At 40.1% G+C, this 25,861-nt stretch overlaps 1 protein-coding gene across 20 annotated transcripts in view; it reads right to left on the bottom strand.

The window, feature by feature from the left end:
• Positions 1-25,861, bottom strand: part of LOC138759021 (receptor-type tyrosine-protein phosphatase S-like) — a 449,917-nt gene that overhangs the window by 167,892 nt on the left and 256,164 nt on the right. For 19 of the 20 annotated variants that reach the window (XM_069928794.1, XM_069928793.1, XM_069928795.1 and 16 more), the window contains 2 exons: positions 11,099-11,371; positions 9,735-10,316 (listed from right to left, as the gene is read on the bottom strand). The exons of the other annotated variant lie outside the window; for it this stretch is intronic. In XM_069928794.1, the coding sequence (XP_069784895.1) occupies positions 9,735-10,316; positions 11,099-11,371 (855 nt within the window). The remainder of the gene's footprint in view (positions 1-9,734; positions 10,317-11,098; positions 11,372-25,861) is intronic. 20 annotated transcript variants of the gene reach the window in all.

Here is a 25,861-nt window from a genome sequence, read left to right as displayed (position 1 = left end):
GGAGAGTGAATCTGCAGGTTTTCTGTCATAAAAGGTGACAGTGTTCTCACCCAAGGAGTATGATCACTACCGAGAGAAAATGGTAGCAAGTAAGCGGGAGCAATCACTTAATTTACCAGTCTGCGATTCCTAGAACCACTGTCACATCTTGAATCATCTAACATGTTCTCAGTTGGAGGATCTAAATAACAATATCGGGGTGGGGGAAATATTTCACCAGATTTATTTTCAGAGTACATACATGACATCACATACAACCCTGAGATTCCTTACCTGTGCAGGCGTGGCAGAATTATCACTAATTTGTCGTGCAAAAAAATGTACACAAAATTTACATATAAACAAATAAAGAACTGGGAACAGTAAACAAGTGCACAATGCAGACAGAACAAAAGAAAATCAATAAAGTGCACAAGAGTCCTTAAATGAGTTTCTGATTGACTTTGTCGTGGAGGAGTCTGATTGGACGGGTAGCAGCGTTCCTGAGCCTGGTGGTACGAGTCTTGTGCCACCTATTCTTCTTTCCTGATGGCAGCAGCGAGAACAGAGTGTGTGCTGGGTGGTGAGGGTCTTTGATGATTGCTGCTGCCCTCCGACGGCAGCGTTCCCTGTTGATGTACTCAATAGTGGGGAGAGTTTTGCCTGTGATGTCCTGGGCTGTGTCCACGATGCTTAGGAGGGCTTTACACTCAGCATACCTGACTGTGATGCAGCTGGTCAGCACATTTTCCACCACACCTCTGTGTAGAAATTTGCCAAGGCTTCTGGAGTCATACCAAACTCCTGAGGAATTAGGGGTATTAATGTGCTTTCTTCATGATGCCATTGGTGTGTTGGGGTCCAGGAAAGATCCTCCGAGATCTCTCAAGAACCTAAACTTGCTCGCCCTCTCCACTTCTGACTCCCCTAATGATCACTGGATCATATACCTCCGGCTTTCCTTTCCTGAAGTCAACAATCAGCTCTAGTTTTGGTGACATTGAGTGCAGGACTGTTGTTAGTGCACCATTCAGCCAGGTTTTCAATCATCATCCTGTATGCTGCCTCATCTCCATCCTTTATACAACCCATCACCAGCAGTATGAGGTCTCATGATTCAATCACAAAGAAGTCTCGCCAGCAGGCCATACTCTGTGAGGTGTTTGAGAAAATTCGTATGTCACTGAAGACTCTCAAAAACTTCTACTAGTGTACCACGGGGAGCATTCTGGCTGGTTGCATCACTGTCTGGTACAGAGGTGCTAATGCTCAAGACAAGAAAAAAACTCCAGAGGGTTGTTAACTTGGCCTGTGACATCACAGGCACCAGTCTTCACTACATCAAGGACATCTACAAGAGGCGGTGTCTTAAGAAAGCAGTCTCTAGCCTCAAGGACTCTCATCGTGCCCTTTTCACTCTGCTACCATTGGGAAAGAGGTACAGGAGCCTGAAGATGGCACAAGGACAGCTTCCTCCCCTCCGCCATCAGATTCCTGAATGATCACAGCCTTGCTTTTATATTTTGTGCGGTATTTTTTTTATTTATAGTGGTAAGGTGGTTCAGATGAATGTTTGCTCTGTGTCGCTGCTTCAAAACAATGGATTTTGTGACTTGTTCATGACAATAAATTTTGATTCTGGTTGATCTGAAGCACTGATTTCTAATGAAACAGCAATTGAGGAGGCTACAGTCTCAGCAAAGTTTTCCCTTTTAAATGATACAGATGACATTCCCTACAAGGATTTTTTTTCCTCTTCAATACAAAGTGTGACAATTACTTTTGCTGCTGCTCCCTTTGTGAAGAGGAGGTGATACAGCAGCAGTTTGTGGCACTATTGATTGCTACTTAAGAAATGGCTGTCAGATAACATGCAGCTGAATGCCTGCATTATGCATCACTGCCCAGGAAAGAATGTAGTGACATGTGTCATGATGTCCCATCCAGATATAATGGTGCAAATCTAATCTAAAGCTAAGCAGTTGAAGGGGGCAGGGAATTATTCTCAGATTCCGATGTGCACACAGTGAAAAGAAATGTAATTCTGCAGTTAGCATCCAACATTGTGAGTTTGTTAGGCCCTTAAAATTGATAGCATGTGTGCATGGTCAGGAAAGATTTTTGTTTTGTTAACGTTTCTCCCATCTCAGCTTCCTGAAAGCAGTTGGCTGCTCTATGGGCTACTGAGGCTTGCGATAATGTGATGACTTGTAATTCAGCTGAAATCGGAGCAGAGCAGGGCGCAGGACTAGAATCTTCTTATATATAACCAGATAACAATTACAGCACGGAAACAGGCCAATTTGGCCCTTCTAGTCTGCACTGATCCAAGTACCTTCCTCTAATCCCACTTACCAGCACTCTGCCCATATCCCTCCATCCTCATCCCATCCATATACTTATCCAACTTTCTTAAATGACAAAATTGACCCTGCCTCCACCATCTTTCCCGGAAGCCCACTCCACACAGTAACCACTCTCTGAGTAAGTTCCCCCTCATCTTACTCCTAAACCTTGTGCAGCCAGAAAGGAGTCACATGATGGAGTAGTGGCTGATAGGGTAAAACCAGCCCTCTCCAGAAAAGAAGAACAAAAGTTTAATAAATATAAAATATAAGAACTAAAAGATAAAGTTGCAGAGAAGAGAAAGAAGATGGCCCCTAAGAAGGAAAAAGTAAAAACAACGGGGAAAAAAAGAAGAAAAGAAAGGAGAAGTCCTTACCTGCACGATGGAACAGGGAGCCGTTGTGGCGAAGAGTGCCCAATCTCAGAGGTTGGTGTCGGCCCTGCGGAGTCGCGACCCCCCCCCCCCCCCCCCGACCGGTGGACTGCAAAAATGGCTCTCTGAGCCAAACAAAAATGTGCAGCTGTGCATGCACGAGGAGTCGTACATGAGCAGTGCGCAATCTAAGGTAAAGAAAACCACTGAGAGGTGGGGGGGGTCAGCCGAGGAGCGCAACCAGTTGAGGGACGCCTGACACCAGGGCTCTCAGCTGGAAGATGAGGAAAGTGGCAGGAGAGGGAGTGAAGTACCAGGTGAGAAAGAAAGTCGACGGGGTGAACGGCAAGAGGAGAAGCAGCAGGAGGCTCGACAGATGAGCAGCTCAGAAGGAGAGGGCCAAGCGAGAAGAGATCCGACAAAGTGAGACAAGCAACTCATCAGAAAAATCAGAAGAGACACAGATACAAAGAAGAAAAGAAGAAGACACAAACAAAGGTACAGACACAGAAGAAGAGGAAGAAGAAGAGCAAGATCTTCTTAGAGAAATAGAAGGTAAAACAGATGGACAGAATATAAATAAAGCTTTTTTTGAAGAACAAATGAGAGCATTAAAAGGATGGTTGACATTAGAATTTAGTGCAATTAAAAGAAAAATGAAAAGAACAGATAAAATACAAGATTAGAACTAGTAATGACAGAAATAGGGGAAAGAGTAGAAAATGTGGAAGAACAAGAAACGGCTGTAGAAATGGAAGTAACCGACTTAAGAGGAAAATTGGAAAAAAGTGATAAAAAATTAAAGAGACACAAGAGTTGTTATCTCAGAAAATTGATATGTTGGAAAATTATAGTAGATGAAACAAATTAAAAATAGTGGGCCTAAAGGAAGATGAAGAAGGTAAAGATATGAAGGAATTGATAAAAGAATGGATCCCGAAGGTCCTGGGAACGACAGAAATGCAGGAAGAAATGGAAATAGAAAGGACACACAGAACACTAGCTCCGAAACCACAGATACATCAAAAACCAAGATCTATTTTAGTAAAACTTTTGAGATATACGACAAGAGAAAATATACTGGAGCGGGGAAGGAATAAAATTAGAGAAGACAAGGGTCAAAAATTTTTTTTTTAACCCAGACATAAGTTTTGAACTCTTAAAAAAAAGAAGGAATTTAATACAGTAAAATCGATCCTATGGAAAAAAGGTTATAAATTCATATTAAGACATCCAGCTGTGCTTAAAATATTTATCCCCGGGGAGAAAACAGACTGTTCTCGGATCCGGAGGAAGCAATAAGAATTTGCAGAACGCTTGCAGGACAGAAGGAGAGATGAAGAGATGTAATAAGAATGAAGATCGGTGATAAAGTATATATAAAGATCTAAAAACAATGTATATGTAAAGAACTAAAGAAGGGAAAGAAAAGGGAAGGAAGGAAGTAAGGGGAAAAAAAGGGAGAATTTTGTTATATGTGTAAAAAAGTGTTTTCTGGGGGGATTTTGGGGGGGAGAGAATAACCGTCACTGCGAAATCAGTTGACGCTTGCAAGCAGGATCGCAATCCAAATGGAAAGGGGAGTTGTGGTTGCCCGGCAAGGGATAAGGGGAAACTCAGGGAGGGGGAGGGGGCTATTTGGGGTTAAGGTAATATTGGATGTGGGAGTTGGAGTATTTTATGTTTTCAATGTGTTGTCAAACATTGTGTTTAAAAAGGGAAAACTGAGAGATGAAAATGGGGAAAAGGGGGATGGTGGTAGTGAGGAAGCGGAAATGAGGTGTAAACAGGATATGAGATGGCCACGTGGAACTATATGACTATAAACATTAATGGAATACATAACCAAATTAAAAGAAAGAGGCTATTAAATTTACTGAAAAAAGAAAAATAGATATAGCATTTGTGCAGGAAATGCATCTAACTGAAGTGGAACATAACAAATTAAAGAGAGACTGGGTAGGACACATAGCGGCGGCATCATATAATTCAAAAGCTAGAGGTGTAGCTATATTAATTAATAAAAATGTACCAATCAAAATAGAGGAAGAAATAATAGATCCAGCAGAGAGGTATGTAATGATAAAGTGTCAGATAGATTCAGAATTTTGGAATTTGCTCAATATATATGCACCTAATGAGGAGGATCAAAAGTTTATGCAGGATTTTTTTTTTTACACAAGGAAATATATTGATAGGAGGGGATTTTAACCTTAATTTATATCCAATATTGAATAAAACTGGACAAAAGACAAGTAAAAAGAATAAAGTGGCCAAATTTATGGTTAAATCAATGCAGGAAATGAAACTTATGGATATATGGAGGAGGCAGCACCCAAGAGAGAAGGAATACTCATATTATTCAAGTAGGCATAAAACATACTCAAGGATTGATATGCTTTTGTTGTCAGCCCATATTCAAGGGAGAGTTAGGAAAACTGAATATAAAGCTAGATTGTTATCTGATCACTCACCCCTATTATTAGCAAGTGAACTGGAGGACATCCCACCAAGAACATATAGATGGAGATTAAACTCCATGCTACTTAAAAGTCAGGAATTTAGAGAGTTTATTGAGCGTCAAATTAAAATGTACTTTGAAATAAATACGGAATCAGTGAAAGACAAATTTATATTATGGGATGCAATGCAAGCTTTAATTAGAGGGCAGATAGTAAATTATGAAACTAAGATGAAAAAGGACTATAATCAGGAAGTAGGAAAGGGAGATAGTAAGTACAGAGAAGGAACTAGCAAAAAGGGATGATATAACAAAATAAGAAAATTGGTGGACAAAAAGAATAAAATACGAAACATTACAAACGTATAAGGTGGAGAAGAACATGATGAAAATAAAATAAAAGTATTATAAACTAGGAGAAAAAACACACAAAATATTACCCTGGCAACTTAAAACAGAACAAGCTAAAAGAACTGTATTGGCATCAAGGAAAAAGGACAAACAAATTGCATATAACCCAACAGATATTAATGAAAATTTTAAGGAATTTTATGAAGAATTATACCAAACTGAGAACGAGGGGAAAGATGATAAAATAGAAAAGTTTTTAGCTAAAATTGAACTGCTGAAATTGCAAGAAGAGGAACAAAAAAAATGGATAAAACCATTTGAAATAGAGGAAGTACAGGATATTTTAAAAAAGACGCCGAATAATAAAACGCCTGGAAAGAATGGATTCCCAATAGAATTTTATACAACATTTAAAGAGTTATTAATTCCTCCTCTCCTGGAAATAATGAACCAGATAGAAGATACACAAAACTTGCCAGATTCATGTAAGACAGCAATAATTACAGTAATAAAAAGACAGGGAAGAATCCACTAACACCAGCATCATATAGACCAATATCTCAGATTACAAGATGATAGCAAAATTATTAGCAAACAGATTGGCCGACTGTGTACCAAAAATAGTAAAACAAGATCAAACTGGATTTATTAAGAAAAGACGAACAGTGGATAATGTCTGTAAATTTATTAATTTAATTCATGCAGTTCAAGGAAATAAGATGCCAACAGTGGGTGTTGCTTTAGACACAGAAAAAGCCTTTGACAGGGTAGAATGGAATTATTTATTCAAAGTATTACAGAGGTTCAATCTACCGGAAAAATATATTAATTGGATTAAAGCATTATATAATGGACCATTGGCGAAGGTAACAGTAAATGGATATGTATCGAACCAATTTAAATTAAGTAGGTCAACTAGGCAGGGATGTCCATTATCTCCCACGCTGTTCGCTTTAGTAATGGAACCATTGGCAGAACTGATAAGAACAGAAAATAAAAGGGATAAAAATAAAGGAGGAGTATAAAATCAGTTTATTTGCAGATGACATCATAGTATACTTAACAGAACCAGAAATATCAATAAAAGAATTACAATAAAAGATCAACGCAAATAAAAGTGAAGTGATGCCAATGAGTAACGCGGATTATACAGAAATTTTTAAAAAAATCACCATTTAAATGGCAAACACAAGCAATCTGATACCTAGGTATTAGGTTAGATAATAACTTAAGCCACCTGTACAAACTAAATTATCAGCCACTAATAAAGAAATTGCAGGAAGACTTAGAACATTGGAAAGAATTACCGCTAACGTTGATAGGGAGGGTAAATTGCATTAAAATGAATGTCTTCCCAAGGATACAATACTTATTTCAATCGTTGCCAACTCCCTTAACAGAGAAATTCTTTAATGAACTAAAGAGAATAATAAGGAAATTCTTGTGGAAAGGGGGGAAACCAAGGATAGCGTTAGATAAATTAACAGAGAGGTATAACCAAGGTGGTTTGCAGTTACCAAATTCTAAAAATTATTATAGAGCAGCACAATTAAGGTATTTATCAGATTTTTACCAGACAAGGGAAAAACCAGACTGGACTAAGATAGAACTAGATAAAATAGGGGAGAAGGTACCGGAACATATACTTTACAAGTGGGATGAAAAGCTGGTGCAATATAAAAGCTCACCAGTATTGTATCATTTACTTAATATATGAAAGAAGATCCACTTAGAAAGAAAAAAAACAAATTAGTAAATATCAAAATTATTACTGGCACAAAACCCATTAATCCCTTTTACAATGACCTTTCCTTTAGAGAATGGGAGAGAAAAGGAAACAAAAAAAATAAAAGATTGTTTTTTGGGAAATAATTTATTAACATATGAACAGCTGAAGTACAAATATGGAATAACTCATATCATTTCATCAACTGAAAGCTTATTTAAAGGATAAATTGGGAAACAGACTGAGATTACCTAAAGGAAGCAGATTTGAATATGTGATTACAGACAGAATGATAAATAAAAGATTTATAACCAACATGATCATTAAGCTGCAAGATAAGGAAAATGATGAAATAAGCTATAAACCTAAACAAAAGTGGGAAAAGGATTTAAACATAAAGATAAAAAATGAAACATGGAAAAGTTATGTTCTGGAACTATGAAGAATACAATAAACACAAGGTTACTCATGATACAGTATAATTGGTTACACAGGTTATATATATAAAACGCCTCAAAATTTAAAAGAATGGGATCCAACATTATCAAATAGATGTTTTTGCTGTAAGAAGGAAACAGGAACAACAGTACATGCAATTTGGGAATGTGAGAAAGTGAAAATGTTTTGGGAAGGTCTAAATCAGATATTAAATAAAATTACAAAAAATAATATACCAAAAAATCCAGAGATCTTTCTTCTAAGTAATATAAGAAGTAAGGAATTAGGCCTCAAATTGGAAAAAGCACAAAAAAGATTTATTATGATAGCCTTAGCAGTAGCAAAAAAAATGTATAATGTCAACTTGGAAAATGGAAGAGAGCCTGAGAGTACAGCAATGGTACATGGAAATGAATAAATGTATTCCATTGGAAAAATTAACATATAATTTAAAAAATAAAGTCACATTATTTGAACAAATTTGGGAACCATACATGAACATAACAGAGAGGGCTTGCCTTGGACTTCCACCCCCTAAAATGGTAAGAAGACAAAACAACTTGATCCAGTGTGTAAAAGTAGATGACGCATTTTTCTTGTTTATTTTTCATTATGTGATGACATTGTTTAATGGTTTTATAGTATTGTATATGTTGAATATTTATTGGTTTTGGAGGGGGTTGGAAAGGGGGGAGGGAGGGTAGTGGGGGGAAAAAGGGAGAAAATGCCACTGTGTATATTTAATGAGAAACGTTTGTATATATTTTGGTTGATGTGGTTCACAGTGTGAAAAATAAAAAATTATAAAAAAACCTTGTGCAGCCAGTGACCGACTAAGCTCAATGATCTCAGTAATTTTATGTGTCCAGCCAAGCGAAAGTCTCCTGTGCAAACCCTGATTTCAAACTTGAATCTGGTTCATATTCCAGCTTACCAGTGGGAATTTCACATGCCCTCTTGACCGGGGCATTTAATTAACTTCCCTGGGTTTTGAGCCGGAACTTTCCATCAGCTGAAGGCAGACATCACTGGGTTACATCAATGACCCATCTTCTTCCCTTGCCACGCAGCAATGTGACATCACCAATAACAATTCATTCTTAGTAGAATGTGATGGCGCTGGGGAGATTCAATGGGATGTTGCTTGGATTGGAGGACTAGTTATGAGGTGGGGTGGGGGGGGTTGGTGATAAAGGTAGGTTGGAAACTGAGGAGGTGATCTGAGAGAAGTGTATCACATTTATGATAACGAGTTTACTGCCAAGTATGCAATATGCATATGCACCAAAATGCTTACTTGTTGCAGCCAAATAGGTATGTAAGACACACCAACTACAATGGTATACAAGAAATGATCCTAGTAAGGAAAGAGGGAATAAAAGGATATAAAGATAACTACATATTTGCAAAAACAGGCAGTGCAAGAAAAAAAAGTGCGAACAGGTCTTTTCTTTGTCAAGTTGCAGTTTATGGTTATGGAAATCTGACAGTAATTTGTAGGAGCATGGGTACTTACACCCATGGTAGGGGCATGGGTGAGGAAGAGTTTTAAATGGGTTCAGAGGGGGTAGGTTTTTAGTTAGGAAGTGGAACAGGCTGTCAGAGAAGTAGATACAATTACTGCATTTAATGGAGAAATAAGCAAGGATCAGAAATGTTCATAGGCAAAAAGTCAACATGGATTTGATGTGCTGAGGGTCTGTTTTAGTGCTGAATGACTCAAATATGCTTTACTATTCCCACCTGAAGTGTTATATAAATCCATTGTTTAATGGGTTGTTCCCTACCCTCTCACTGTCCTATGGATGATCTGTTGATCCACCACCTCTTAGAAAAACAACAGAATTGCCCTCTTTGGGGATGCAGATATTTTTCTTAAATAGTTAATGATTGCTGCTCGTAAGTAGAAAACATACACTGGGAAACTGGCACAGATTTTGGGATCGAGGGACATTGTGCAAGGGTTCATTAAGAGGCTCCGAAGATTATTTGGCATTAAACACCACCCCCCCCCCCCCTCGATGACCTTTGGGGATTTTGGACAGAGCCAAATAACTCACCTCCCTGCTGAGTTTTGACTTGGATCTCGGGTGAAAGCGGCCCATCCCCAACAGAGGTGAATGCCAAAACCTTGACACTATACGTCGTCTGTGGTATCAGGTTGACCACAGTTGTGAGGAGGCTGTCATCCAGATTGTGCTTTTGCCAATTGCTCACGGGTTGCATGGGCTCCATCGTGTAGTAGACCCGGTATCCCCGGATTTGTCCATTTGGTTCTTCGGGCTCCTCCCACTGAATCAACATGGTGGTTGCACTCAACATCCGTGCCTGGACATTCTGTGGGGAGCTAGAGGGGACCTGCTCACCAGTCCTAGTCTCCACTGTCACGCTGGGTGGGCCCTGACCAATGGAATTGACAGCAGAGATTTTAAACTCATAATCCGAGTATGGGCTCAGTCCACCAATGCTGTAGCGTAGGGTCTGGATGCCATCTATGGTCTGGTACAGTACATCTGTGTTCTTGGGCCTGTACTCTATAATGTAGTAGTTGATGTGGTCAGGATTGCCGGAATCCCATGTTAGCGTCACACTGGTGGCAGTGGTCTCCACCACTATTGGAGTTCCAGGGGGCTTTGGGAGTGCTGCAAGTATCAATAAGTGGACAGAGTTAGTTGAAATATCTGGGAGACGTTTGATGCATTATTTCAGATCCAACCCTATCTCTGTCATTTTTGCACCCATGGGTAACTGCAGGAATAATTCAGAAGCTTGTGACTGAAGTCCCATTCCTGAGACTCCAGCACAGAACATGGACTCATCCTCAATGAGGTAATGGTGGTGTTAATAAACTGTCAGAAGTGTGTGTCTTCAGAATACATTTTAGAGGGTGTCACTTTCTCACAGCACTGAAGAAGAATTTTGGACTTATCTTGGGTGACTTGATCAACACTTTGATTTTTTTCTGGCCATTATTTTGCTGCAAGACATCCGTCTGCGATATCGGCTCATTTTTAAAAAATCCCTGCTCCTTTCTCCATTTGATCCTGACCTGCTGTTTGGAACCCCTCTTCCTTCCTTATCCCCTCTTAATTGCCCCATTAACAATCTGTCTCATCCTATCCATCCTTTCACCATCCCCCCCACACCTGATTTGCAACTTAATTTTTTTTCTCAATTGTAATAGTTTCAATATTAAACAATAATTTTGGTTCTTTCACTACAGATGCAGCCTGACCTACTGAGTGCTTTGTGGCCTTGTTTTAGATTATATTGCCATTTGTGGGAATTTGCTATACTTTGGCTGGTTACTCATTCCTGAAGATTAAACTGCCAAAGTATTTTAGTTGCTGTTAAGTGCTTTGGTGTGTCCTGGAATGGTTGTGTGAGGCAAGTCACACAAGCTCAAGTAGCTTCTTTCAATTACCTTTAACAATAATCTGTGATGTTGTTTTGATTATCCCAAGACTAGACATGGCCACACAGGTGTAATTAGCGGACTCTTGGACACTGTTAAGCTCGAGGACATTGCGGCCAACGGGCATGTCATCTTCTGGGGTTAAGTCTTCACTTCCCAGCATCCATTTCACATAAGGCATGGGGGAGCCCACAGCAACACAAGTGATGTTCACACTCCCACCTGGCACGATCTCTTGGCTGAGTGGAGGGCTGATGGAGAACCTAGGTGGAACACGCCGAACTGCGGCAGAACACAGAAAGGTAACAACAAGCAAGAAAATGAGAGTTGGCAGCACCTGAGACACACCACAGTAACAAAGTGAGTCCACAGAAAGCACATTCGTAGCACAAGTGTTCAGTGACCAGTCTGAGACCCATCACAGCACATTGAGAGACACAAAAATTTATTAGTTAGTTTCTCATCTTAAATGTTTGTTGCTAAGGAGGGAAAAGGGGCGATGAGATTGAGAATTCAAGAAAAGCAGGCACAGGCAGAGCTCTCAGTCATTTTAAATCAACAGTCATTTTGTTTTGAAGTGAGACAAGGTGACTTGGGACTGACCATGCTGCTCAGCAAAGGACAGAGATGGGAGAAGGGACATTAAACTAGGTTGTTCAACATTCATATCATTTGCTCATGAAATTCTCCACTCAACAAAACGTACAGGTGTGTAGGGTGTTAAATGGGTGGCACAGACTCGTGGGCCGAAATGGCCTGTTCCCGTGCTCAATGTCTAAATTTAATTTAGACATGAAACCAAAAGATCTAATCGTGTGGGATTTGCAATTATTTTGCACCATTTCTATTTTACTAATTGTTTCCACATTGGAATTAATTCATCGTTATTGAGAAAAGATCATTTCTTAAAAAAAAAAATCCATGTACAATTTTTCACAAAGGGACAAGGTAGAAAGAAATGTGGTGAGACACAGTGATATTCCTCATGATGGCAGTCCCTCAAGGTCCTTCATCTATACCGTTCATTGTATTAATGACAAATGCACTCAATCAATTTTAAGTGACTCTACTATCTATTGTGATCTCACTTAGACCGTCCTACAAAAAGACATACAAATGCTAGATCAAGGCCATTCAGCCCCTCCCATTGCTTCGCCTCTCAATAGAGTCAGGGCAGATCTCTTCCCTTGGCACCACATGGTGAGCAATTTCCACTGACTTTTTTAATATCTAAAAATCTCATGGTCTTTGTTTCCAATATAAGCAACTAAGGCTCGATAGATACTTTGAGAATTCCATATGTGCCTCTGCACATATTCAGATGTGTGCTGCCAGACTACAGTATTATTCCCATTTTAAAAAAATGGATTCACCTGATCTTACCATAATTTTCCTAACGATCTACTCACAAGTCGTTCTCATACAACCATATAAACATATAACCATTTACGGAGCGGAAACAGGCCATGTCGGCCTTTCGAGTCCGCACCGGTTCACTAGAACAACTCCACTAGCTCAAACCTCCTGCTCACCGCCACGAGTATTGGTTATTAGCTAAAATAAGATCCATGGATGACATTGTTGCTCCATCATCGTGCCTTCCTTTGAAGAACAATGTCAATAAAAGTGGCAGGTGGTTTCACATCATTGTTAATAATGCAATAGACGAAAGGAAGAGACCCCTTTTCTCTGTGGTTGTCAAGAAATAAAACATTTCCTTCCTATTTCAGGGCATGGACCTACCAGAACGATATTCTGACTGTTGATACCAATGAACTGGATATTTGCTTCATCTCTGTTGAATGAAATCTTGCAATGCACACCCTTGAAGAGATTTCAAGCAATTTAATATAGTGCTCTTGCAGAAAAAAGGCAATATTGTCAAAACTATGGCTTTGTTTATCAATCAAATGTAATTTTGCGGCAATCTTTCTTTTTTTTTTCAAATTTTGTGTTCACCAAAGATTTGGAAGGACTTGAGGCAATGACTTGGGGTGCCTGATTTCATCAATTCTCAACTCTGAAGAAAAAGAGATTTAAAGTTCCAGTTAAGGAAAAACAGCTTTCGATAAGCCTTGCTTATATTTCCAATGAGCTTTCTTTCTCTCTTTGATGAAAGCTCATCCTTTGCAATACCCCCCACCCTTTCCACCTACTCTCGGGTTTCTTTTAGCTGTGTACAAACAAGAGCATCTGGTCATCAAGACCCAATGGCAATCTCAGCCAACCCAGTGCCGTGAAGGTGGTTGATGGGGAAATGAACAGACTGCCTCAAATGCATCCAATGAGTTTGGTTGGGTGACCAGCCACGAGAGAACACTGTCAATGAATTGTAACCATCGATTGTAACAGATGTGCTCAATTGCCCAGGAACAATAAAGATGAGAAACACTAATAAAATTTTTGTGGTGCAGATATATCGACTGTACGAAGCCTTTTCAAGATATTACAAGGATCCATCAAATAGATGCATCTATCAGTTCACAGACACCATGCAGAAGGTAGAAAGATATATAAATATATATGCACATAGGAATATATAACTGGAGGATCGCTAGCATGCCCAGACGGATTAGGGGAGGGGGACCCACTTCAATGCTGCGTTACTTCCAGCCGATGTGACAGCATGTGGTGGCTCACATTGTCACATCGCAGCAGTCCTGGCAGGAAAAGAAAAACAAATAAAAATAATAAAAAAAAGATAAAAAGTAGAAAAGAAATGTTGACTACACCAACAGGTAGTGCATCTCCTTTGCTTGGAAGTGGATGCAGCCTCAAGACCTTACACAGTCGAACATGGATGCACATGGGACGAGACGAGAGTTGCGGCATTGACAACAGAGGGGGGAAGGAAGGGCTGGGTGGGGCAGAGGGAACTGGAGATTTTCGTGCAGACACAGGCAAGGGAATGGGTACAAAAGAACTTGCCAGTAGTGACAGCCAATGAGAGAGAGAGAGAGAGAGAGAGAGAGAGAGAGAGAAAGCAAGGGGAAAGAGAGAGGGAGCGAGAGAAAGAGGAGGAGATGGGGAACTGTTCGGGCACAGGTTCACCTTGTACCAATATTAGGCCTGTGCCTCAATCACGTCCCCGATCCACAGGTACAGGCCCACTTTAAGAAATGCACAGAATCATAAACACGGAGAGGTCCCACGCTTTCGCGTAAATTGCTCTCAGGTTTTTCTCTTTTTTTGCACACTTAAATCAAAATGGCATGCCACTTACACCAGCTCCTAAATATTCACCTATGAAGTGCCACCAACATGGCAGATTTTGTTTGTCCATGTTCCATCTACAACAGTGTCTCAAAATCATGTCTGGTTTTATTCCTTCTTCTCAGACCACAGGAGCTGAGTGGGGTGTGGAGAAGAAGGCTGAGGAGTCCCTTCACTCTCCTTTCACTTTTCAAAGCCAGAAGTTGGGTTTGGCAGTGGTGGTGTTCTGTATACAATGCATGCCCGGAGCCACTGGTAAGGGGCTTGAGCTAGTCATGTGCATATTAGAGGAATTCCAAGCCAAAAACTGATCTGCCAACGTGTAATTGATAATGCTGCAGTTTAAAAAAAAACCCCAGAGATTGACTTGTCGAAATTTGCCTCTGCAGATGGTAGAGAATATTGACTTTTGTGACCTTTGTGCAGTTTATCAAGGGCACCAGGTTGTTAAAATGGCCGAGTTGTTTGAAAATGGTCAATTAGTCATTGTAATTGGGTAAGCTAACATTGAAAGTAACACAGAAATAGGGGTTGAACTTTGATTCCTGCCCAAACTCAATGCACCTTAGAAGACTCATTCCATTCCTGTCCAGGCTAACGTTTTAATGTGGTCAAAGAATTAATATCCTGAATGAAGGAAGAAACGAAACTGGGATGAGTTTTCATTGCAAAAAAAAAAAAATCTTTTGATTCCTTGCATTGGTTGGGCACATTATCAATCAGGTGATGAATAAAGCTCAGAGCACATGAAGAATTCATGTGTAAGAATCGCTGATTCCTTCAGGAAGGAAGTACAGGTGCCACGAGGCTTGCACCACCAAGTTCAGGAACAGCTGCTGGCCCTTCAACATCAGACTCCTTAACGACAGACTCAATCAGGGACTCAGTTAAGGGCTCTTGCATTTTTTTCCTCTCATTATTGCAGTTTGCTTTACTTTTCTTTATTTGTTTACTGTGTGCATTGAGTACAGGTTTTTTTTGCACTACCATTAAGTGGTAATTCAGTCTCGCCCTCAAGGAAAAAAAAATCTCAGGGTTGTATGTGATGCCATATATGTACTCTGACAATAAATCTGAAATCTGAATTAACTCTACCATGCACCAAAAGTGTAGCGAATGCAATGCTTGAGTGGCTCAGGGAGCAATATTATATCACTATCAACATGCTTTCAGGAGTGGACGTTGGACTGGCATCAACGAAAGATGACTCCTGCTCTTTCAATCAGTGGAGGTACATGGCTCAGGGTAATCCAAATAGATAAAAGGCAAAGCAACTAACTAGAAAAGGATTCCGCCCACCAAACAGGTGACAGTGGTCCCGAGATCCATTTTCTCCCCCAATGCTTTTCTTTTGCATAATTTGATTAAGTTAAAGACAAGGAGCAGTCAATTAGGTTTAAGATAAATGCATTAGCACATTTACAAGTACGAATTTCAGTGTTTAAAATTGTAAAAAGGGTTTCCCAACATTTTTACAATGGACCCCCAGAGTTCCCTGGTCACTGAACTAAATTGGATAGAGTTGGTTTTAAGTTATCAGAATGACAGATATTAATTTTTTTTTTTAAACATTTTGGTGCTAGGATCCATCATTAAAGATCTGTGCCAAACTCTTTATCTGACTACATTTCATAAATACAAATAAAACATAAGTTTGTTGTACCTCAGAACCAGGGTCGTGCATATTGATGAGTCATAAGGTAGCATTGAGTGGGTCAAGATTTCCAAATCTACCTGGTGATGCAAAATCCTCTCCCGTCCCAAACATCCTCTTGCAGATACAACATGGACTTCAAAAGTGGTCGGTTGATTAGCAGTGGACTGTGTGGCAAGCGGACAGTCCTTCAATGGACAGCCACAGCAAAGCCACATGGTCCTTGCATCTTTTTGTACTGGACTATTACCACCAGCAAGCACCGATGGGAGAGGTTACAGGAACTTTACACGTACAAGATACATTTTGCAAAGAGGTCGAATGTGAGATGCAAACACCGAGTTACCATGGTGACTGAGAAGGGATAGGTGGGGTACAGAACTGGCAGTAAATTAAAGAGAAGCACCATCAATCCCTTTGTGATTGAGACTCGAGGGACATGTGGATCAAGGCTTGAGGGAAACAACTATCGAGGCCAAAGATGGAAAAGAATGTCAAAAAATGGCAGGGGAAGGGAGACGAGTGTAGGAACAGAAAGAGATACACTTGCAAAACATTAGAAACTCATCAACCTTTATGAGAAATATTCCTGCAAGAAGAACCAGAGGTGGTGTGCATGTTGCCCTTAATATGGCAATTTTAACAATTCACAGCAGTTGTGAAGAATTTTTTAAATGAGCTGATGATAGTGTCAGAGAATACTTTAATCAATTTTCACCTTAAACTAACAAAAACACTGTTGATTTTGTTCTTCAACTATTGTTAATATTATTCACATATTTATGCACAATATTTCATTTTAATTAATTTTCTGCCTCAGTTTTGAACGTGTGTCAAAATAATTAGGTGTAGCTATGCAAGCATCTGAGTGTTTCTAAGGATGAACATCTCAATAGGGGTTGTTATGCACAGGTGGCCATCTGTATTGGGTTCAGTGACATTCATTTGGATGCATAACTGTGTTTATGTACATCTGTGTGTGTCCATGCGCATAATGATACGAATCTTCAGTGTATACGTGGGTTATGTACACAACATCTGTACAGGTCCCTGTACTGGTGAGATAATGAGTGAGAATTTTGACTTTGATTTGTTCATGAGTTGTGGCAATTTCTGACAGAGCTTGCATTCAATGTCCATTCCTATTTAATCTCCAGATGTACCGCTGACAAGCCTCTTGAACGGTTCTACAGGGGACGAGCTCTTCTATTGTTCAGGTATGTATAGGAATATCCCAGCAGTCATGTGGGAAATCCTGTGTATTTCCAAGCATAGGAAGCAAATAGAAGGAAAAATTTCCAGTGTCTATTGCTCAATTACTGCAACCAAAGAATAACTGGTGAGGTGCTGCAGTGGATTTTGTGGATAGTGCATGTTCAGTGCATAGGATTGGAGGAAGTGCATGTTTGTTATGGTCGTTGGGATGCCAACCAATTCAGCTTCTTTGACGGAGCTACCGAGAACAAACTTCTTGCACTTTGTTGGAGCCACAATTAATTTGAGAATTGGAGAATATTCCACCATACTGTGCCTCTAGATTGGAGGAAAGACTTTTTAGATGTCACGACAAGGTGAGCCACTTTCAAGGACATGGACATAACCTGGCACTTCTGTACCTACTCCTTACACTGGACAATGAAGATTTTGCTTCCTGAACACTTATTTTATGGATTCTGGGCATCTGCTCATGAAGATCACCTTAAAATTTTACTACCAAGCACTGTTTTCTTTTCGATATAGCCTATTTTTGTGGTTTCCTGTCACATTTTAAGTCTGCTTCAAGCATAGAAAGCCAGGATGTGCAATATTTTGTTGAAAGTTCACACTTGGACTTCTTCCTGGCTGATCTTGGTGCAGTCAGTGACAAACATGGTGAAAGGTTTCACCAGTTCACTGCAACCAAGGAAAAGCAGTATCAGGGCAAATGGAATCCATCAATGCTGGACACTGATACAAGAGGCATCAGATGCTGGGTACAAATGAAATACAATCTTAGGTCCGTCGAACTATTATGCGTTTAAACATTCTAAATTCAATTAAAGTTAATGTTTCTCCAACTACCTATGTGACACAGCAAATCTGAAATGGTCTTTATGTTCAGCTTGTAGTTACCCATCATAATTGCCCATTTCTGTTCAGGAAACAAACCTTTTGAAAAACAAATTGTTGTCCTAGGTTATTAGTCCAAGCCTGAACTTTGCTTCATTCTTGAATGAATGGCTTCATTTACCTGAAGATTTTCTAATGTCAATCAATACTGCACACACTTCAGCAAATGTCCCCACCTCTGACCTTATGGTGGACTAAAGTACCTGCTGAAATACTGGACATGATGGGTGCAGACTATGCCCAGCAGATCCCCTGCAGCAATAGTCTGGGACTGAGGTGATCAATAACCTTCCTGCCCAGAGGGTCTGACTCAATCCAGCAGAGAGCACATTAGTCACATTTGTAGGGTCATCTGAATTTGACAGATTCTTCAATATCCCATTGGATTATCCCCTAAAGGCTATAATTAAGATGACCAAAGGGCTTGAGGGTAAAGGCACTGATTAAACAATCTCAGAAAGGATGATTGTTCACTTGGTCAAGCGTTTAACAAACTGTCATGCTTTCTTTTTTGGTAAACATGATAAAATCTTTAAGGTGTCGCATCCAATATCTTTGTTTTTAAAAGCACTCAGCATTCTCTTGTCTCATATAATCTATCAAATAACATAATACCTCATGCTCTTTTAATAACAAATCAAAGAGACATTGTCTGAAGAATGCTAAGCACACTGGCAACCATATATTAGGAGCAGGAGACATGGGCCATTTTTCCTTTTAGATTCACATTGGTAGTCACCCCTAATGCTGTTTGTAGAAGTTACAGTCATAGCAAGAATTTAAAATGAAGAAAAATGTTATTGGGTTCTCTCTGCACTGCCATTCTGAAAGTGATATCAGTTTAACAGATGCTGAGGGATATCCCACAATACTCAGAAGAACTCTTCTATCTGATGGAGAGGGAGGTTACTGCATGAATACACGCTGCAATGTGGGTTCATGTGTCAACAGTGCTGGAGGGATCTGTTCGGGCTGGTGAAAAAGTGCCCATGTTATTTTTTCTAAGGGGGGGGTGCAAGGAGCCACTCCAGGCTCACAGGCATGGAGCCCTGGCAGGAGGCCTTTGTAGGAACATGAATGCAGTCTGGGGAAGTCTGTCATGCTGGAATTAGTTCGGTAATGGTGTGTTGATTGCTCCCAAAGGCTTTCAGGAAAAGTTTTCTCTCTTGATGGGAGCTTGGTTGACTTCACCATTGAAGCACTGAGTCTAAGACCATGTGATGCAGCCTGGAGGAGCAGCCTGGAGTAACTCCGAGGCAAAGCAGCCGAGAGTGACCATGGCCCTCCTATAGGAGAACATTCAAGGACATTCAAGGTCACAAATCTCAACACAAAGAACGCAGTCTGAAAGTTGGCCCTTTATATCACATGCTCGCGCTAATGTGGTCAGTAAAACCCATCATTAAATGAGTAAATGAGCAATGCCAATATTCTGATCGGTATGATTGAAATCACTAGGAGGAAGAAAAAGGGTGAGAGAGAATAAAAATTCAGTCAAGAAATTAGGAGGCAAATTTTCCATCTGACATCAAGACATCAGGAAATGCATGTGAACTTGTTTCCTTGTGGGTCAAATTGAATTACCACAGTATAACATAACACAAAATCCTGGAGAACCTCAGCAGGTTAAACAGTCCTTTATAGCAAAGGACTTGTCAGCCACAAACGAGCCTGCAGCTGACGTGGACATTACCCCTCCATAAATCTTCGTCCGCGAAGCCAAGCCAAAGAAGAAAAAGTTCTTCCAAAGTTTCCGGATTAAGCCCTTTCAGCCCAAAATGTCGATTATGTATTTTTACCTTTATACTCCAGCATTGTGTGCTTTTACTTCAACTATGATGTCTACAGATATTTTGTGTTTTACAGTTTAACATGATCCTTTTTGGGAGTTGTGCGATCAGATTTCTAAATCCAAAGCTTTGAAGCGGCAAATAATTTCCACAGGAGGTTGTGGACTTGACATTCAAAGCGAAGGTGAAACAGTTGAGTAAAAGAGCTCTCATAACGGTGTCCAAAATGTAGGGCAGGTCAAAAATAATTTGTGTGTGAGTCTTTTCTGTTTTTCAAATTTCCCTCACAACTCTTGGAGAGAACAAACAATTAATCAATCATAGTGTGTGGGAAACAGGATACACAAAAGTCTGCAGATGACGTGATTATGGTTAAAAACTCACCAGAATGCTGGAGGAACCCAGCCGGTCTTTTCAGCATTTATAGGAGGGAGACAAAGATATTGCCGACGTTTCAGGCCTGAGCCTTTTTTCAAGGAATAAGCAGAAAGGAAACAGGATATGCTGTTTTAATTCTTATACCTGATGAAGGGCCCAGGCCTGAAACGTGGTTACCGTTTACATCGTATGGATGCTGTGATCTGTGAAGTTTCTCCGGCACATTTCATTCTTGCACTTGACCCCAGCATCTGCAGGCTTTCTTGTTTAACTTTATGGTTAAAGTGAACTTTCCAAAAGACTGGCAGCATTATATTCAAAGCCTCCACCTGTTCTCTGCCAAAATCCAGCAGTGCTTTTGGATATTCCCATGCTGTGCTTTTACCTTTGAGCTGGTCTTTAAGACTAGTTATGGCATTCCAATAGCTGGATTATCTTATTCAACAACCTTAGCTCTAAACCTGGTGTCTCCATGCTCTGCACAATTGGACATCCTATCCAAATTCCAATATATCCTTTGTGAATCTTAAATTGAGATTTTAGGGGAATCAGCTACCCTTCTATATCTATATTGGTAAATTTGATCGCCTTATTCTACAGTAGAGAATGTGCCCAAAATTGATAGGCTTGGCTCGTACAGCTGGCAAAAGGACTATCCTTGGCCTACATAATATGTAACTTTTTATTTTGTTTGTCAGGATTCCATCACCCACTTTTCTACAAGGTCAATCGAGAGTTTGCTTCCAGGCAGTTAGGGAGTGTTTGGGGAAAGCCGCAGGTAAACCAGGATGGTGTCTAGAGTAGTCCAGACAATGGTATAGCATCATCTCCCTCCTTGAGCCAAAGACCATAATCGGACTTCCTTCCTCCCAGAAGCCGACTTGCTTCTCCTGAACTGCCAGATTTACCCAAGGCCTGGGAGCCCCTGACAGCCAGGGGTTAAACCTGCAATCAAAGTTAAATGTGAGACTGCCAAACACAGAATAACATTTAAATATGCAGCACAAGTCCCGGAAGTAGATTGCCTGTCCTTACCCTACTACCCCTCCCCAACTCCCAACCCCTCTGTTGAATCCAGGAGTTTAAGGGCACCTTGGAGGGATTTCTTCCGAAACCGCACCCATTTGTCATTGGGGGTTAAAATTCACTATGTAGACTCAGCAACTCTCCTTTAGTTATTCCACAGATTTTGCTTTTATAAACTGGATTCAACTGAGTTGCAATTATAGAGGAATCTAAAATAAATGCACCAATGTCGCTCAATATCAAGGGGCAACAGATCACATATCATGGGCTGATTATAATGGCAGATGTTCCAAGGATTCTCGTGCAGAGAGGAATAAAGCGCCAGAAGGACGTAGTTTATTCAGATTCAGTCAGGTGTGACAGGACTTGAATTCAGTCAGATGTGACAATAAGTCAACTCAACGATATCAGAAGACGAGCTCACCCAAGGTTCACTCTCGACTCAGTCTGAAGGAAGATGCAAACTGAGTGGATGCCACTCCAAATTGAAGCCCGTCCGGGCAATACACGCGTGCATTGAAGATAATGGCCGAGGGTATTATTTTTCAACTAATTTTTTTTCCCTTTGCTTGGAGGGTGCAAGGTTGGGACTAGACAACCTGTCCAAAACAGGTTTTTGATCATCCCTGTGCACATCCAATCAAACAGTTCAGATCCTTTCTTTAAAAACCATCCAATGCCTGGCCAGGTGAAGTTACTCCTGCCGATACAAGATCATTCAGCTTTTGCACAAATAATCCCAACCTCACCTCAAGGAAGGTGTGAGGGAGTGCTGCATGTTCAGAGATTATGCCCTTTGGAAGAGATGCCATGCACCCGTATGCTAAAACTCCCATTGTACATTTCAAAGAAGATTCCCTGGCCAAGATTCTTTCCTCACCCATGTAATAAATTTAGATAATTTAGATTGGGAGGTCTTTTTATGTCAAGAGAAACTTGACAAAAAGCAGTTTGATGATGAGTGAAGCTCTTTGGGATGAGGCACTCCATGGGTGGGCTTCCTGTACCTTGCAGCCAGGCTTTTATATAGATGTGTACAAGGTCAGTTTCCACTGTGAATGACATTATGGCACTAATTTGATCAGCCAGTGTTCATTGTCATTATAACATCATACTTGCTCGCATGACATTTATGTCCAATTCCTTTTAAAACTTCGTTGCAGAAATAATTAAGACAAGACCCCAGGGAAGGGCTTAAAGAAGGATTCAGCAAGATTAAAAACTTAAAAGAAAGAAGCTACAGTGAGTTTAATTTATGTTTTGCAAGTTTTCGTCTTTCAAAAGAATAAAATGTAATTCATTCTGTTTTAAATTGGAAGGGGAAGAGAATATAGAGTATTGGAGATGATCCCTTTGAAAGTGTGGTAATGCTAGGTTGGATGATTACGAGCCCTGATTCACAGAAGAATGTGACAGTGAGTACATTCAGGGAGGGACGAGTGGTGGCAGGGAAGAGGGAGGAGGGAGGGGAACTTCATTACCAAATAACCTCTACAGGGCAAGCTACACTGCACCAGACATCAAAGCACCAATGAGCAAGAAGGCACAGATTATCTGCCATTTTGGCAAGAGCTGTAATCTGTGCCAAAATGTTGAAAAGCCACAATAATTTGCATCTTCCAGTTCATTACTACAATTAGATTACACCAATCCCGCTGAAAAGGGTAAGTTTTAAAAAAAATGCACATATGAAACTTCACTGGCTTGGGTTACTGGTGTGAAAGGAGAGAATGTAAATTAGAACCATGAACCAAAATTTCAGACATTTAACAATCAAGACTTTTTCACAGTTGTCATGGGATAATCTTGCAATACCATACTCACTCAATGACCTCAAATGGTAGAATCTGTCACAATGCTGGGACGCAAAATACAAGGAGACCTGAGCAGCTCGAAAATGCTCAAAGATAGCACTGGGTTTTATTATTAGAGGAACTCAACACTAACAGTTGTGGGACAGGTGTGGACAGTGCTGAGTATGGGTAACTTCTTACTTGGTTTGAGATGCCTTACAGTCATAGGTCCAACTGACACCAATATATACCTCTTGATGCAATAGCTAACTGGTTTGAACTGGGCATGGATTTTCAAAGGTGTAATCTAATCAATTGGAAGATAGAAGAGCAGAATAGCAAGCATAAGGACAGGCAGACACAAAGAGAGTTCAACATACTAGACAACTCAGTGTTCCCACCGCACCAAATGCATTCTGATGCAAGATCATAATCACCTGATTATAGAATCCTTTAGCGTTGATTTTCTGATATTTACCCCTTATTTACTATACGCACACACATGCACACACTTACTTACTTAACACTCGACCAGGAACTAATTCAAACATAATCACCATCCAATATTCTCTCCAATATCCAAACAGATATGTCACCCAAAAAAGGAACAATATAATACAAAAGTTAAGATGAAAAAAGAAATTTGTTTCCGAATACCATTCAAACTGATCATCAGCTCCACAGTCCTCATGAATGACACCTGCTCAACCAATTCTGAAACTATGATGTCTCAATACTCTTTTCGCTTGTGGACTCAAATTGTTAATTGTTGTTCCTCTGGTCTCTTAACAGTTCAATTGTTGAAGCTGCGTGTTTATCCAGATCAAAAAGGAATTGGGTTTAATGTTATTTCTCCTTCTTTCCTTGCTTTGGTTTCATTTCTGCAATGGACCCAATCAGGGGCTTGGGAGCATCTCAGGTAGTTGTGGGAGGAAGGGTTGTATTTCAATAATACGGAGTATCCCTGTTGGCTGCATTAGAGCTGTGGGACTCCTTCTCAACACCCCACCCCACCTATCATTCTCTTCCTAATGCTAGAGATACTATGATTTAATAGTTCTCCAAAATGTGATGGATTCTTTGGTGAAAATAAATTGAAAGTCAACAGCCAATTGTGAGTTAGCCTTACAGCTGCAGTGCCAGTCAGCTATCAGTCATTCGGTTAATTAGCTACTGTTATTATCAATTAAAATAAGTGCTTGTACATAAAGTGCTGTTGTTTTCTTGCGAAGACATGATCAAGGTCAATTATCTAGTCTGTCCTCAAATTTTCAAAACCTTTATTATTATTCATACAGCAGCTTAATCATAGAATTCAGACGATAGTGATATGAATTATTGTAGTTGATCTGACTAAATTCAGAATGATGTCATTAAAAGAGCTTCAGCACTTGCTCGGTTATACTGATGCAATAAGGAGTAGGATTCTGAGATCCCAAGATATTTTTGGAACGTGGAAGATGCCAACACAGATGTGTGCACTGAGAGCATGTGGAATTTAATGGATCCCTTTCTGAAGCAATTAAGTTGGTTGGTTTATGTTATTATGTGTACTGGTGGACTAAGTATGTGCCCTGATGCCTATTTTTCAAATAAATTAGCTTCCAAAATTAGCTTCATAAATCCTTCCCAACGACGAGCTTGCAACCGCCACACCACGAGGAGGAATGATCTCTCACAGGAAAACGCATGCATTGCGTGTTGTGTGATGACCACTGCAGGAAAGTCAGTGTGTGCGCGCGCGCGGACCTGCACTCACATTCCCTCACGATGAGAGGTGGGAAGGTAGGAACTTGGTTTTATCTCTGATTATACCTACCCTAACACCAGACCTCATCATATTGCTCTTCCTATCAGTGTATTTGCTTCACTGATAGTCAGGCTCCCATTATCAATAACTGCTTGTTCCAGAAATATGGCAGAAGTTGAGAACTGGGTCTAAAGATGCAAGAATGAATTCGAAAGCCATTACCAGTGCATGTAGTACTAACAGCTTGTTGATGGCAGTTCATGAGCATCATTCAGACTTAACTCCATGAGGATTTAGTTTATGTTGAACCACCTTAATGTACGATGACAGACAACATAACTACACTATTGGTGAGTGGAGTTCTGTATTAGGCTTTTCTAAATACCATTAGTTTAGTTATTATTAGCAAAAAGCAGAAGTCAAAATCACAATGTATGTCATAAACTATGGAGATAAACAAGGAAATTTGTGGGTGATGGGATCAATACTGATTTTGATATCAATCTTCTCCTACTCTCTCTCTTTCCCTACCTCCAGTTCTCCACTCCCTTCCCTGTAGAGTTGCCACAGAACCTTTAACAATGAAAGCCTTCTTGATTACCTATTCCACCTTCAAATCAACTTTTTGTGCTTCACAACCAGCACTCTAAGGTCTCTCTGCACAATAGCATACTGCAATCATTCACCATTTAAAAAATAATTTAACCTAATATCTTTTCCTTCCACTGTCAATGACCTCATAATTACCACCATTGTACTCCATCACGCAACCACTTTACCTGCCTATCTCTATCTTTCTCTACAGACCCCTCTGCATCTTCTGCCCAGTTCGATTTTCCACTTTATTTGGTGTCATCTGCAAACTTAGATACATTTCACTCTGTCCCCTCTTCCAAACCAGTAAAGTACGTCATGAACAGTGGCGGGCCGAGCACCAAACCCTTCTCTCCACTGATTAGCAACTAGAAAGACACCCATTTATCCCAACTCTATTAGTTAACCAATCCACTATCATGCTACTAATATTATCCCCAACTCCCTGCATCATTATCTCATGCA

This window comes from Narcine bancroftii, chromosome 3 (genome assembly GCF_036971445.1).
Source record: "Narcine bancroftii isolate sNarBan1 chromosome 3, sNarBan1.hap1, whole genome shotgun sequence".
NCBI lineage: Eukaryota > Metazoa > Chordata > Chondrichthyes > Torpediniformes > Narcinidae > Narcine > Narcine bancroftii.
The sequence above is the reverse complement of the archived record's forward strand: the minus strand, read 5'-3'. Positions and strand labels throughout refer to the sequence as shown.